General features: G+C 38.1%; 1 protein-coding gene across 2 annotated transcripts in view; it reads left to right on the top strand.

Annotated features, from left to right (window-relative positions):
- BRE (brain and reproductive organ-expressed (TNFRSF1A modulator)) overlaps window positions 1–16,842 on the top strand; it is a 724,026-nt gene that overhangs the window by 166,606 nt on the left and 540,578 nt on the right. For both annotated transcript variants that reach the window (XM_006880575.1, XM_006880574.1), the window contains exon 4: window positions 9,359–9,453. In XM_006880575.1, coding sequence (XP_006880637.1) covers window positions 9,359–9,453 — 95 coding nt within the window. The remainder of the gene's footprint in view (window positions 1–9,358; window positions 9,454–16,842) is intronic.

The following is a 16,842-nucleotide window of genomic DNA, read 5'->3' as shown; positions in this document are numbered from 1 at the left end:
TAAGTCCCTTATCTGATATGTCATTACCAAATACTTTTTCCCAGTCTGTGGCTTCCCTTTTTACCTTGTTGGAGAAGTTTTTGGATGTGCATAGGGATTTGATTCTTATAAGGTCCCATTCATCTATTTTATCTGCTACTGATTGTAGGTTGGCAAAGTGGTTTTAATAAGAGTTTTTTTTTAATAAGAGTCCTAAGTCTAGCAATGACTTTGAGAATAGTCCATGACTAGGCAGAGCTTTGTTCTGTTGTCCACCATATCGCTGAATCAGGACTGATGTAAGGGCATCTGGCAGCACAATAACACTGAAAGTTTCTTACTCTTGAATAATCTTGAAATAAGGTATTATTTATTTAAGTTTTGATGCACATATTACATTAAATGTGTATCATTTTTGGGAAAAAATAAAACCAAAACACCCACTGCACTACAGGTAAGGCAGTCCTCGGGGTGAAGGGGTCCTAGTTGGTAGCAAACTCATAAAAATCGAAGAAGGAAGCAACATTAATGATCTCACTAAACACCTCCATCAAATAGAAAAAGAACAACAATCTAACCCCACATCTTCTAGAAGAAAGGAAATTAAAAGGACAAGAGCAGTTGAATCCATCAGCAAGACCAGGAGCTGGTCTTTTGAAAGGATTAATAAAATAGACAAACCACTGGCAGACTTAACAGAAGAAAAATAAGGGAAGGCACAACTTGAATAAGAAGTGGAAGAGGTGAAATGGGACTAGATGAAATTAAATTGCTATTAATAGAATATTATGAAGAGCAATGCTCTTAGAAATTTGAAAACCTAGAGGAAATTGACAAATTCCTAGACACTCACACCCTACTCAGTTTGACAGAGACTGCTGTAGAACCTTTGAACATCTTATCACAAAGGAATTGAGCAGGTCATAAACAGACTATAGCCTCCAAAATGTCCTGACCCAGGTGGCTTCATCGCTGAGTTCTACCAAATATACTGTTTAAAAAAAAAAGAAAATGAGGAACCCTCCTAGAGTCATTTTATGAAGTAAGCATGACCCTATAAAACCAAAACCCAGTCAAAAACATTACCAAAAAAGAAAACTACAGGCCAATATGTATTATGAATATAGATGTGAAAATCTTTCACAAAATCCTGGCCAAAGAATCCAACAATATATTAAAAAAATAATTAATCATGACCAAGTGAGACACAAGGGTGCTTCAGTATAAAACAATCAACATAATTTATCACATTAAGAAAGCAAAGAATAAGAACCACATGATCCTTTCAATTAATGCAGAAAAGGCCTGTGACAAAATTCAGTAACCTTTCCTGATCAAAACACTCAACAAAATAGGAATAGAAGGGAATTTCCTCAACATAGTGAAAAGTATATACACAAAACCAAGGACCAGTATTAGGGACTAGACCAGGATGCCCATTTCATCACTGCCAGATGTGCAGGCTGGGTTTAGAAGAGGCCGTGGTACTAGGGATATTATAGCTAATGTCAGATGGATCTTGGCTGAAAGTAGAGAGTTCCACAGGAATGTCTACCTGTGTTTCATTGACTATGCAGAGGCTTTTGACTGTGTGGATCACAACAAACTGTGCCTGACTCTGAGAAGAATGGAAATCCCACAACATTTGATTGCAAAACCTATACTTGATCCAAGAGTCAGTCATCAGAATAGAGCAAGGAGACAATGCATGATTCAAAATTGCGAAGGGTGTCCACAAGCAATGTATTATTGATTATCTAGGATACTGGGCTATACAAGGAAGAATGTGGCATTAGGATTGGAGGAAGATTCACCAACAACCTGTATTATGCAGATGACACAACCCTGTTTGCTGAAACGGAGAAGGACCTGAAGCACTTGCTACAGAAGGTCAAGAACTGCAGCCTTCAGTATGGATTGAAGTTCAACATCAAGAAAACAAAGATTCTCACCATTGGGCCAATTTGCAGCAACACTATGGATTGTGATGAGATTGAGATTGTTAACAGTTTTAGATTGCTTGGCTTCACAATCAACACTCTTGGTACCAGCAGCCAGGAAATCAAGAGATGAATTGCATTGGGGAAGTCAGCTATCAGGGACATCTCCAGAGTACTGAAGAGCAATGACGTCAGGTTGGAGACTAAGGTGTGCCTTATCCAGGCCAAAGTGTTTACAATTGCATGCTATGTGTCAGAGAGCTGGACAGTGATTAGGGATGATAGAAAGACCATTGAGGCCTTTGAGCTGTGGTGCTATATAAGAGTGTTGAATATACCATGGACCGCTAGGAGAACAAACAGATTCGTTCTGGAGAGCATAAGACCAGGCTGCTCCTTGGAGTCAAGGATTCTGAAGCTTTGTCTGACATATTTTGGGTCCTTGGAGAGGGACATCATGTTTGGGAGGATGGAGGGACAGCTCAAGAAGGAAGACCCTTGAGGAGATGGATCTCTTCAGTGATTGGGGTAATGGGAGGAGGTGTGTCAGAGACAATAAAGTTGGCACCATGCAGAGCAGGGTTTAGGGCTCTTGTACATAGGGTTGCTGTGAGTTACAAGCAACTTGATGGCACATAACAACAACAACAACAAGAAGTCAGTATTATATTGGAAGTACTTGCTAGGACAGTATGGCAAGAGAGCAAATAAGAGGCACCAGATCAACAAAGAGGTGGTAAAACAATTGCTATATGCAGACGATAAGATGATGGTTACAGATAACCCTAAGAACTCAACATAAAAACTGTAAGACCTAGTAGACTGATTTAGTAGATTGGCGGGATACAAGATCGATATTATAAAAAAATCAAGGGGATTCTTCTGCAGTAACAAAGCACAGAGAAGGAAACTAAGAAAGCAGTATCATTTGCAATTGTTATTCTTACTTGCCATCGAGTCAAGCACAACTCATAGAGGCCCTGTGAACAAAAGATCTGAACCATATATTGAGGAGCTCTGGCGGCCTAGTGGCAAAAAGCTGCACTACAACCTCAGAGGTAATGCAGTTTGAATCTACCAGATGCTCTGCCGGAGAAGGAGGAGCAATCTCCTCCTGTACCGGCCAGATCTGATTTGACGGTACACACACACAAAATAATAAAATTAAAAAAAATTTATCTGAACCATGCTCTGTCCTGTGCCATCCTCACACTTCCACAAAAGAGACCTTTGCAGCAGTCACCCTGTCATTCTACCTGGTTCAGCGTCTTCCTCTTCTTCACTGACCCTCCACCCTTCCCAACATCATATCACTCTTCAAGGAATAGCCCCTCCTAGCAACATGTCCAAAGTACGTGAGGTGAAGACTCATCATTCTTGCCTCCAAAGAGCACTCTGGCTGCACCCTCTCCAAAACATATCTCTTCATTCTCTTGACCGTCCATGGGATGTTCAGTGCTCCTCTTCAACACCACAGCTTAAAGGCATCAGTTCTTTTTCTGTCATCCTTATTCGTTGTCCAGGTCTCAGGTGCACTTTGAATCAGATAATTATATGATTATTCATGTACTATCCAGGAAATGAAAAACAGGAAGAATGGGGTTGCTTTCATAGTAAAAAAGTCATTTTCAAGTTCTATCCTGAAATACAATCTTATGAGTGATAGGATAATATCCATACAAATATAAGAAAGACCCATTAACACAATTATTATTCAAATATACGTTCCTACATCTAGAGCCAAAGAGGAAGAAATTGGGAATTTTTACCATATTTTGTGGTCTGAATTTGACTGAACATTCAGTCGGGATGTGTTAATGATAATTGGTGACTGGAATGCAAAAGTAGGAAACAGTGAAGAAGGTCCAGCAGTTTGAAAATATGGACTTGATGATAACAATGAACTGGAAATAGAATGATTGATTTTTTTGTAATGATTTTTTTACAATATTTTTTTAATTTCAAATAATTTTTCTGAAAGATACAAAAGATGACTTTAGGGCGCTCTGGTGGCCTAGTGGCAAGAAGCTGAACTGCAATCCCAGAGGTACGTCGTTTGAATCCACCAGAGGCTCTTCTGGAAAAGAAGGGGCAATCTCCTCCTGTACCAGTGATTTCCTATTTGATGGTGCGTGCGTGCGTGCGCGCGCGCGTGCGCGCGCGCGCACACACACACACACACCCCCCATTTAGAAAAAGATGACTTTACACATGGATTTCACCTTATGGGCTGCATTGGAATCAGGTTGACTACAATTGGAAGAAATCATTTGAGAAGCTCAATATCAGCAGTCAAAAGTAGGCCGGGGCCGACTGTGGGTCAGATCATCTGTTACTCATATGCAAGTTCAAATTGAAGAGGGAGAAAATTAAAATAAGTCTTAAGGAGCCAAGATATGATCTTGCATCAATTCTATGATCATCTTAAAATAGGTTTGAGTCATTGAACACCAATAATAGAAGACCAGATGAATTGTGCGTTGATATAAAGAGTATCATCTATGAAGAAAGCAAAGGTCATTCCAAAAAGGGGGGGGGCAGGGAGAAAAGTGAAACAATGAATGAATGGAAATCCAAAATCTAAGTGTTCATTGAAATTAATTAAAAAAGATAGAGGAGAAAGAAAAAAATTGAAAAGGGTATCAGAAGAGACTCTAAAGATTGCACTGGAGTGTCGGGAAGCCAGTCTAAAGGAAAACATGTCAAAGTGAAAGAGTAGAACGGACAATTTCAAAGGACAGCTTGGGAGGACAAAACAAAATATTATAATGGAATGTGCAGAGAGCTGGAATTAGAGAATAAAAAGGGAAGAGGTCATTCTACATCTGAAGTTGAAAGGACTGAAAAAAAATTTAAGCTTTGTGTCTTAATATTGAAAGATGCTAAGGGCATTGTTTACAATGTTATTGTGTTATGTGCCATCAAGATTCCTGAGACTCATAGCGACCCTATGTACAACAGCCCTAAACCCTACTGAATCTGATGCCAATCTCATTATCTCTTACATACCTACCTCTATTACCCAGTCACTGAATTAATCCATGTCACCAAAGGTCTTCCTTTCCTGGTCTGTCCCTCCATCCTTTCAAGCATGATGTCCCTTTCCAAGGACTGGTCCCACCTTGCAGCATGTCCAAAGTATGTCACATGAAGCCTCAGAATCCTTGCCTCCAAGGAGCATCCTGGTTTCACCTTCTCCTGGACAAACCTGTTTGTTCTCTTAGTAGTCCATGATGTATTCAATACTCTTCTCCAACACCACAGCTCAAAGACATCAATTTTCCTTCTATCATCCCTAGACGTTGTCCAGCTCTCTGATGCATAGCAAGTGGTTACAAAGACCATGGCCTGTATCAGACACACTTTAGTCTCTAGACTGACATTATTGCTCTTCAGTACTTTGGAGAGGTATCTGACAGTAGACTTTCTCAATGCAATTCATCTTTTAATAGCCAACCACAAATTGAGATACTTAGGAATAAATCTAACTACTTCAAGAAACACTAAGAGATGTAACTAAACGGAAAAAATGTTCTTTGTTCATGAATAGAAAAACTCAATACAGTAAAAATTATAATCCTACTAAAAGCAATCTACATGTTCAGTGCAGTCACAGACAGATACTAATTTTTCAAAGAGTTGTAATGGGCAATGGGGAAGTTTATTTGGAAAGGAAAGATATCTAGAAGAAGCAAAGCACTTCTGAAGAGCAAAAATGAAGTGGAAGTCATAGTGCTCCTTGATGTTAAAACTTACTATACAGCCATATAATCAAAACAGCATGGTACTGGTGCAGTGACAGACAGGTAGCCCACTGGAACAGAATTGAGAACCCAGAAATTAACCCATCTACTTGCAGTCAACTGGTATTTGACAAGGAAACAAAATCAATCAAATTGGTAATTTACAACATCTTTAAAAATAGTGCTGACAAAACTGGACACCTACCTGCAGAAAGCTGTTGCAGGATTCATATGTCATACCAGACACAAAAATCAATTCAAGATGGATCTAAGGGTAAAGCCTCAAATTATAAAGATTATAAGAGACAAAATAGGACCAAACTTGGCCTAGCCTTTGAAATAGAGGCTGGCAAATACAGCCAGAAATACACAACCAGGAGAAGATAATGTCGATAAAAAAAAAGCCCCACTGACTGGTAAAAAACATTTGGCAATGACATATCAGACAAGGGTCTCATAATGAAAGTGTACAGAATACTACTGGGTTTACAGAAGAAAAAGACTGATAACCTGAACAAAATGGTCAAGAGACGTGGAAAGACTTTTCACAGAGGAAGACATTTGGATGACTAACAGACAAATGAAGAAATTCTCAAGATCATTGACCATATGAGAAATGCATATCAAAGCCCATTGAGATACCATTTCACCCCAGTAGCAATGACAAAGTTTAGCAAGTAATAAATATTGGAGAGGATGTAGAGAGATTGGAACTCTTATACACTGTTGATTGGAATGTAAAATGGTGCAACCACTCTGGAATGCAGTTTGGTGTTTCCTCAAAAAGCTAAATGTAGAAATTCCTTAAGATCCAGCTCTTCACTGCTAGGATTGTACCCCAAGGAAAAGAAAATTCAGACACAGATTTGTAAACCGATGCTCCTAGCAACATTATTCACAACACATGGATCCAGTCCAAATAGAGATTGTGGTTCATTCACTTGATGAAATACTATGCAATGCTTAGGAGAAATAATTTTGAAAACTACTATTGACCGTGGGAGAAGCTAGAGAGGATTATGCTGATTGAATAAACTCAGACACATAAGAACAAATTACTGCCTAAGGTCATTATTATTGTAAAAATAGAAGGGTTGCTAGTAAGATGTATACAAAAGTCCAAAGGGGGAAGGAGAGTGAGGAGAGGGACTGATCATGAGTTTGGTGAGTGGGGAGAGAGGGTGAAGGAATAGAAAAGACAATGGACATGTGTATTTGGAATGGTAAATTTATTTGGTAAGATCCAGAGGGAATCTGAAAAGATTAAGTAATAGTGGGCATAAATCAATGGTGAATAATTTTATAAGACACAATATGTGGGAATGATCATATGAAATACAATGTGAATGAAGCAAGAAACAAAACCCAAAAGGGTAGGCAAGCACTGAGCAACATGAGAGTAATTAGTTGTATGACATAGTATCTGAAGGGCAGTAAGATGATCTTGTTGACTTGAATAGAAGATTGAAATTGGCTAATGGCTGAGAAAAAGGTGAATTAAGTAGGTGCAGTTTTGGCATCAAGTAATTTTTGACTCATTGACTCTGTGTGACAAAGCAGAACTTCCCACATAGGTTTTTCTAGGCTATAGTATTATGGGGAAGCAAATTGCTTGGTCTTTTTCTCATTTGGCCAGTCTTTTGATTAGTATCTAAGTGCTTAACTGTTTGCTCTAACTAGGGATCTCTGGATCAAAAGGGAGAAACATAATATTTTGGAGACTTTGAATGTTTGTTCAAAATGTTAGCTGGATTCTAGTTGATCCTAGCAAATCATTGGAATTTTTTGAGTTAGCAAGCTTTTAGGGAAAGGAGTAGTAATAAAAGTTTTATCCTTTTAAAAGTTTTTTCTAAATAACATCATGATAAATGGAGAAAAGATTACTGTCAAGGATTTTCTTTTACTTGGATTCATAATCAACACCCATGGAAGCAGTGGTCAAGAAATCAAATGATGTATTGTGTTTGGCAAACCAGTTGCTAAGAAGCTCTTCAAGTGCTTTAGAGCTATATAGGCACTTTAAAAAGTAAGATACAGTTGATTTAGGCAATAGTATTTTCACTTGTTTCATATACACGTGGAAGTTGGACAGTAAATTAGGAAGGCCAAGGAAAAGTTGATGGCTTTTATTTGTTGTATTGGTGAAGAACACTGAATATACCCTGGACTACCAACAGAACAAATAAATGTCTTAGACGAAGTGCAGTCAGAGTCCTCCTTCTTAGCAAGAATAGTGAGACTTCATCCCACGTACTTTGGGGATTTTTTCGGGAGAAGCCAGTCCTTGAAAAAAGGACACTACCCTTGGAAAAGCAGAAGGCCATCGGAGGAGAGGAAGGTCCTCAATGAACTGAACTGACATAGGATCGTGGCAGTGAGCTTCAGCACGCTAGAGAATCCGAGGATGGCACAGGATCGGGCAGGGGTTTGTTCTGTTGTACTTGGGGTAACTATGACTTGGAGCTGACTCAGTGACCCCTAAAAACAACTATTTATAGTATCTATGACAAAGTTTAACTCTTAGTGAATGGAGGTATGAATATATTGACTATTTGGCATGAGCTTATATAAAATCTTCAGCAGCAGAAATATCCATGTGATAAACATTTTGGAGGAAAAATTTAGATGATTTGCTTTCTAAGAGTATAAAGAGGGTATGTAAAATCCCCAATGATACAAAATTTTTACATGGGAGCTTAAGAAATAAAAGTACCAGCTGGAGAAACAGAGAAGGTTTCTGTGGGAAGGAGGGTAGCAGAAGAGGGAAAATGATGAGCTCATTATTATACTTCTGAGTTTGACAGTGAGGCTCTCTGGTACCTAAATTTTTACATTTGCCTATCAACTGAGTAACTGTTATTTTAAGAATAAAAATGGGCTAGTATAATGCCGTATATGTATATGTGTTTACATACTGTTTGCATGTGCACAAGTGTCCACATTACAGATATACACAATTTTTACCAACATCTCATTAAATTTTGGATATACTGATCTACTCACTTATTATAATAGAATATTGGGAACTGAGTTTTGGGATGAATAGAGGAGAAAAAAGACATCTTAAAAAAGGAGACTGAAAAAAGGAACAAAGAGGTAGAAGAACTTGCAAACATGAATTTCCTAAGGTTTTGTATCTAATGTTTCAGAGTAATAGTGATTAAAATAATTATATCACCTATAAATGGTACTATATTATGGACACCTTGGTAGACTTATTTTTACAATAAATCTGTGACATCAATATTATTTTTATCTACCTTGGGACAACTTGTTGACATAATTTTTTTTTTTTAAGTCCAAGACACATGTTCTTTCCATTACTTTACAGGACTGAGTGTATAATTTCTGCAAGGCAAGGACCAAGTCTTTACACAATTAGTCATCAGTTCTGTCTCTAGCAGGTAGTGATTGGATAACATTTTTGGAAAACAAACAAAAAAACTCACCATGCACTTTGCATGTGACTTCTTCTATAGCAAAATTTGGTTATTTACAGAGACAAATCGTTTTTGATTGCATGCTGTGAATGATAAGAGACTATCAGTTCTTTTATTTAAAGAATTGTTCAAAAGCACTTTTTACATTTTTTTTTCTTAAACTCATAGGAACTTACTTTAGACTTCTCTGATGTATTACCCAGAACGTTTATATTTTAGCAAAGAAATGATAAAGGCCTTCTTTTTTTTATTTCAGGGGATATAATTTTCAATGCCCAGTACCCAGAGCTGCCTCCTGATTTTATCTTTGGAGAGGATGCCGAATTCCTTCCAGACCCCTCAGCTCTGCACGTGAGTACAGCTGGCTGGCTCTTTCTGGTGATCTTTATTTGGTAAAGGGAAAACAATTGGATTTGGGGAAGTGCTTAATTTATCAGGCAAGTGAATATTTTTAACCCTTCTTTTCTCTGTTTTGTTGGTTGAAATATATTTTTTTCCCCTGTAATCACATTAAAAACATTTTCTTTGTTTCAATTTAGAATTTTATGTCTGCAGTAATTTTTCTAATGTTTACCAGAACTTCATCGTAGAACTTGTTTGGAAAGTATTTCTTGGCTCTTCAAGAAGTCTGTGTGTGTATGGATGTGAAAAGTGGCAAATTTGGACTTGTTTGTATCAGTACTTTGCCAATTTCAGTATGCTTTCAGCAAAAGACCAGATTAAATGTTCTTTATGAGGCAAAGTTAAAAACTTTGTGTAGTTGAAATAAAATGTTTCTGGAATTAATACAGTAGTATTCACCACTGGGGGAAGGAGTGGTGGTACTTGTCAGAGCAGATGAACTCTGTGTGAAAGTATGTGTATGTATTGCATGGTTAATGGAGAAAGAAATGTACCGTTTATTAAATGGTTTTGACTAAAAATATTATCCTTCTTTTCTAAATGAAAAAAAATTGTTACATTGCCTGCTTTGTAAGACATTTTATTGCTGACCGAAGTTATTTTTTCAGTTTTGTTTTTCTGTGTATTTTCCCCCTCTTCTTCCATCTTTATTCATCATCCAACTTTTTGATGCATGGGAAGCGGTTGTAATGACTCTACTTGGATCAGGTGTACCATACTTTTAAAACTGACATCCTTGCTCTCTAGCACTTGGGAGAGATCCTTGACAACAGATTTTTTTAATTTATTTTAAATTTTACAAGAATGTCTGTTACAATCTTTTTTTCCCTTTCTCTCTTTAGAGTTTTGGTGACTTATTTTTAATCTTGAATATTTATCTTAAAAGAGAAATGTTAAATGAAAGTATTAACTCAAATCTAATTAATTATTTTAAATTTAGAATGTGGCTATAAAAATATTATTGGCATTAATCATGTTGTTTTACAATTTGATGGGGGGATGAGGGAAATTGGAAGAATCTGATATTAAAATCAATGTATTTGAATTTTGTAAATAAACTAGTATGTTGTTGTTAGATGCCATTGAGTCACCTGCAACTCATAGTGACCCTACCTACAACAGCCCTAAACCCTGCTCTGTCCTGTGCCAATCTTATTTTCTCTGATACACCAACCCCCATTTATCTCAGTCACTGAATCAAGCATCTCATCCAGGGTCTTCCTCTCCTGTGCTGTCCCTCTACCCTCCCAAGCATGACGTCCCACTCTAAGGACTGGTCCCTTTTTGCAACATGTCCAAAGTATGTCAGACAAAGCTTCAGAATCCTTGCCTCCAGGGAGCAGCCTGGTTTAACCCTTTCCAGGATGGACCTATAGGCCATGGTCTTTGCAGTCACTTGGTTATGCATCAGAGAGCTGGACAATGACTAGGAAGGATAGAAGGAGAGTTGGTGCTTTTGAGCTGTGGTGTTGGAGAAAAGTATTGAATATACCATGGACTGCTAAGAGAAGAAGTTCACCCTGGAGAGGGTTAAATGAGGCTACTCCTTGGAGGAAACGAATACAATTAAAAAAAAATGGTTTTTTTTTTGGCAAGAATAGGATAAGTTAATGTAAAGTTTCTAATAATTAACTGTAGTCTGTATTATTCACTCCATGGTACAAATGAAACGATTACTTAGAGTAAATGAGGTAGAGGTACCACCACAGATCTCTTAGTGGAGGATTTTTGGATGCCTTTGAGTTGGTCCCAACTCCAGGTTTCCCTGTGTATTAACACAGTAAAACACTGCATGGTCCTGCGTTCACCATCTTCACAGTTGTTCCTTTGAGCTCACTGTTGGAGCTACTGTGTCAGTCTGTGTTGTTGAGAGTCTGCCTCTTTTTTGCTGACTCAGAGACTGATCCTTCCATAAACATGCCCACAGTATGTGAGATGAAGTCTATCCTCACTTGTAAGAAATACTCAGTAGAAGCTAGCATATACTAAATGCCACAGGTGTATTGCAGGCCAAAGTGCCCCAGGGATTTAAAGAAGGTGATTAAAAAAAGGCTTTGTAGCAGAAATGAGATTTAAACTCACTCTTGAAAAGTGAGAGTGGCAGAGAGTATTTCAAGCAGGGAAAGTGACATAAGAAAATTTGCAGGTGTAAACAGCTACTGACTGGCAGGTTTGCTGAAATGAAAGTATGTGGTGTAGTGACAAGAAACTACACTGTACTCTTGAAGGCAGTTGGTTCGAATCCACCAGCTCCTTCACAGGAGAAGGATGGGCTATTGCCTCCCATGAGATTAACTGCCTCTGAAGACCCGCTGAAGGGCCAGCTTTAGGTCAGTTCTGACTCTATTGTACACATAACAAGAAAGGAGTTGGAAAGAAAGTTAGAAAGATAAATTGGGACAAGATTGTAGAGAGTTCCTTTAATCCTAGGCTAAGAACCAGTGAAAGAAATTACAACATAATACAACATAAATGTCAACATATTAAAGGTGAGAGTAGGACTGCAATATAATTTTACCACTGTTGCAAAAATCCAGATGGCTGAAAAGGAGCTTTCAGCTAAGGTGATAACATTATGAGGAAGAGTAAGAAAGAGATGTTTTGAAAAGATGCTATTGTTTGAAATTGCCATTAAAATGTACAGTGTAAATCTTCAGGATTGGTATTATATACTTAGAATGTATAGTACTTAAAGGCTGGAAGGAGCTATAAGAACCCAAGTCATTGCTGTTGAGTCTGAACCAACTCAGAGTTGACTCTCCACTAGGTTTTCTGAGGCTATAAATTGCATGGGAGAGACTGCCTTTCTTTTTCTGTTGGAGGAGCTGATGGAATTGTTTCCTTTGGTTTGGCAGCACAACTCTTGACACATTCGCCGACGAGAGTTCCCTGGAGGAAATCATAAGGTTCATTTTGTTCTGCTTCCTTTTAACTTACTGTTGGACTCTCTGGTGGCCTAGTCAGTAGGTAGTTGTACTGTTCAACCCAAAGGTGGATAGTTGGAATCCTTTGGCTACTCTTTGAAAGAAAGATGGGCAGTCTCCTCCCTTGAGATTTAGCACCTCTGAAAACCTGCTGAACCTTCAGCTGTCAGTTGGTTCTGACTGAATGGCAATGAGTTTGCATTATTTTATGTAGAAGAAATTGACCTAGATTTATATAATTCTATGCCAGAGCTTTTTTCCTTTGTTGGCCCCAGCTGACAATATGCCCCAAAGTGTGTGAGATGAAGTGTCATCATCCTTCCTCTCAGGAGTACCCTGGTTGCACTTCCTCCAGCACAGACTTGTTTGTTCTCTTGGCAGTTTATCATGAGGATGGCACAAGATCCCCTTTAGATCTGTTGTTCTTAGTTGACTTGATCACACCAAACAACATCAGCAACATATCAGAGCTCAAGCTGGTGCTGTAGTTTGGTGCTTGGCTATTATCAAACAGCCTTGGAAACCCAATGGCGTAGTTCTAATCTGACATGTACAGTTGCTATGAATCAGAATTGACTAGGGGAAAATGAGTTTTTGAGGTATTTTGGTGTATTGTTGTTGTTAAGTACTATCAAGTTGTAGATGACTGATAGCGACCCTATGAATAAAAGGCCTGAACACTTGTATAACTTTCATCGTTTCTCTAAGTGCATAGGGTTTCTGGGGGCAAGCTATTTAAGAAGTGGATGCCACTTCTGCTTCCAAGCTTGTTTTATTCAGGGAGCTCCACCAAACACTGTCCACCATGGGTAACTATTATTGCTGTTTTGTATTAGAATTCATATCAAAAGTTATAACAATTTTTTAAAAGAAATTAGCTGGAAAAAAAGCCAGTAAATGAAAAAACAAAAAAGATTTCCAATCTAGGAGGCTAGCTTTCGCTTCCAACACTTTAACTAAGGCCTGAAGTAGGCCACTTGGCTTTCTGCATGGACCAGTTGGCCGGACACGCCTTCCTAAGCAACTGGGGTGAACACTTTACTAACTGAGTGATATCCACACAGGTTTGGTGGTTGCCCTTATGTTCACTGTCACCTGATAGCCAGTGTGGAATGTGAAATGCTGAAAGCACTGGGACGGGACTTGCTCCATAGCAACATTCTCTGAGCACAGCTTGCCCCTCAAGGACATTTCCGTCAATTATTAGTAGATTATGGTTAATTTTCTTATTTAGTGCAGACTTCTCTTTCTCCTCTTCCTGAAGTTTTCAGCACAGGCTTTTAATAATCTAATTAATCTACATGTAGTTTTATAATGATAGAGTAAAAAACAAAGGCCTAGACTTTTTTGGATTTTTCCACTGAAGTATAACACTCCTTCACCACCTGTCTGTCGTGACTTTGTTACTGCTCTGATGCTGGAAGCCAAGTGGTTGGTATTTCAGGAATCAGCAGGGTCACTCATGATGCATAAATTTTAGGGGAGTTTCTGCTAACACAGACTAGAAAACAAGACTCACTGTACACCTCTGAAATTATGGGCCTCTGAAAACTATCAACAGCAGCAGAACAAAAGCTGCCAGAGTGTCAGGAAAGGAGGCCCTGGGATGCACAGAAAAGGAAGGCATGCATGAGCCAGAAAAACCCAAGATGAAGCAATTGAGAATTTCTTCCAAATTTTGCAGTTTTAAATTAGGGAAATATACAATCAGAATGCATTAATAAATACTGGTGATTTGAATTGCAAAAGTTAAAAACAAGAATGTTTGCTGGTTGGAAAATTTCTCCTTAGTGATAGACACAAGGCTAGAGATATGATAGCAGAATTTTATATGACTAATGGCTTACTAACTGCAATCACTTTAAAAAAAAAGTAAACCAAAAAAAAAAAAAAAGTAAACCATGACTGTATTCATGTGAACTTCACCAGATAATATGTATAGGAATCAGACTGACTACAGCTATGGAAACAGATCCTGGAGAAAGTCAATATCATCAGTTAGAATAATTCTGGATACTGACTGTGGAACACAGCATCACTTGCTCATCTTCAGAATGTTTAGTTGTTCAAGTTTAAGTTGAAGAAAATTTAAATAAGTCCACAACAGACAAAATACAACCTCAAGAATATCCTTCTCCAGGGTGATCCATTTTGAATAATATTGCATGAGTCCCTTGTTTTTCAATGCAGCGTAGTATTCCATTATGTGAATATACCACAGCTTCTCTATCCATTTGTTTGTTGATGGGCACTTAGGTTGTTTCCAGCTCCTTGCTTACTATTGTAAACAAAGCCACGATAAACATGGGTATGCATATATCTACTTGGATGTCACTTATGGTCTCTTTAGCGTATATCCCCAGTAGTGGAATTGCTGTGTCAATGGTATCTTTATTTGCAACTTTTTGAGAAAGTGTCATACCGCCTTCCACAGTGGTTGCACCATTTTACACTCCCACCAACAGTGAATAAGGGTTCCAGTTTCTCAACAACCTCGCCAGCACTTGTTGCTTACTGTTCTGTTAAATTTTGCTATTCTTACTGAGGTGAGATGATACCTCATAGTTGGATATTATGGTGAGTGAAGTATCTCAGTCACAAAAGGACAAATACTGCATGGTGCCACTGTTGTAAAACAGGACTGACATTGTGGTTGAGGGGAGACTGAGAAAGATGAGTTCAATAATGTATACTGCATTGAAACATATGAGGGAGAAAACTGTTTAAAAGGGATATGTGATTAGGAATTTTTGTCATGACGGGAGTCCAGAGCGAAGGCTGCATAGTGGAGTGGACATGGGGGCAGGGATTGTAAAACAATGAAAGAATTGTTCTTTTAATTTTCCAAGAGGGTAGTATACTAGCTGGGAGGGTTAGAAGGGGAGAAAATTGCAACAATGAATGGAAATCCAAAGTCTCTGTAAATTTTCATTGAAATTAATAATAAATTAAAAAAAAATAAAATCAAGAAAAAAAAGATAATATCCTTCTCGGTTTTTAGAGACTTATCTCAAGAACATTTTGAATTAGATGATGATATGATTTACAGTGCTGGGGATGAAAAGGTGAGAAAAAATGGGGTTGGTTTCATAATTAAAAAATAATTTCTAGATCAATCCTGAAATACAATGTGGTGAGCAACAGGATAATATCCATACACATACAAGGAAGTCCAGTGAATACTACTATCATTCAAATATATGCACCAAGACCTAGAGCCAAAGAAGAGGAAATAGAAGATTTTTACCAACTTTTGCTGTCAGAAATTGATCAAACATGCAATTAAGATGCATTAATAATAATGGGCGACTAGAATGCAAAAGTTGGGAACACAGAAGAAGGATCAGTAGCTGGGAAACATGGGCTCGGTGAGAGAAATGATGCTGGAGATAGAATGATAAGAGTTCTGCACATTCAATGATTTATTCATTGCAAATACCTTTTATAAGAAACATAAACGCAGGCTATACACGTGAATTTCACCTGATGGTATGCATAGGAATCAAATAGATTACATTTGTGGATAGTTTTGCTGGAGAAGCTCATTATCAGCAGTGAAAACCAGGCCAGGTACTGATTGTGGGACAGACCACCAACTACTCATATGCAAATTCAAGCTGAAGTTGAGGAAAATTAAGTCAATTCCTCAGGAACCAAGATTTGACCTTAAGTCTGTCCCACTCGAATTTCAAAACCATCTCACGAACAGGTTTGAGGCCTTGAGCACCAATGAGCATAGACCAAATGAGCTCTGGGAGGGTATCAAGAAAATCGTCCATGAAGAGTACAAAAGATCATTACAAAGGCTAAAGAAGAAGACAAGACTAATGAGTATTGCTTTAGAGCACTGAGAAGCCAAAGCTAAAGGAAGAAATCAAGAAATCAAAGAGCTGAATAGAAAATTTCAAAAGGCAGCTCAGGACGACAAAGCAAGATACTATAGTGAAATGTGTAGAGAGCTGGAGTCAGAAAATCTAAAGGGCTGGACTCACTCAGCGTTTCTTAAGCTGAAGGAGTTGAAAAAACAAATTCAAGGTATGGGTGGCAATACTTAAAGATAGTTTGGGTAGAATGTTGAATGAGCCAGGAAGTATAAAAAGAAGATGGAAGGAGTACACAGAGTCACTGTATCAGGAGGAATTGGCTGACACAGAGGAATTTCATGAAATAACATATGAGCAAGAACCTATGGTGATGAAGGAGGAAGTTCAAATTGCTATGAAGGAATTGGCAAAAAACAAGCCTCTAGGAGTTGACAGCATACTAATTGATTTATTTCAACAAACAGACACAGATGTGCTCACTAAGTTGTGCCAGGAAATCTGGAGGACAGCCAGCTGGCCAACTGACTGGAAGAGATCGATATTTGCTCCCATTCCAAAGAAAGGTGACCCAATAGAGTGTGGAAATTATC

This window comes from Elephantulus edwardii, unplaced genomic scaffold, assembly GCF_000299155.1.
Source record: "Elephantulus edwardii isolate Elephantulus edwardi_28Jun2011 unplaced genomic scaffold, EleEdw1.0 scaffold00009, whole genome shotgun sequence".
Taxonomy (NCBI): Eukaryota; Metazoa; Chordata; class Mammalia; order Macroscelidea; family Macroscelididae; genus Elephantulus; species Elephantulus edwardii.
This window is presented reverse-complemented; position numbering and strand designations above follow the sequence as displayed.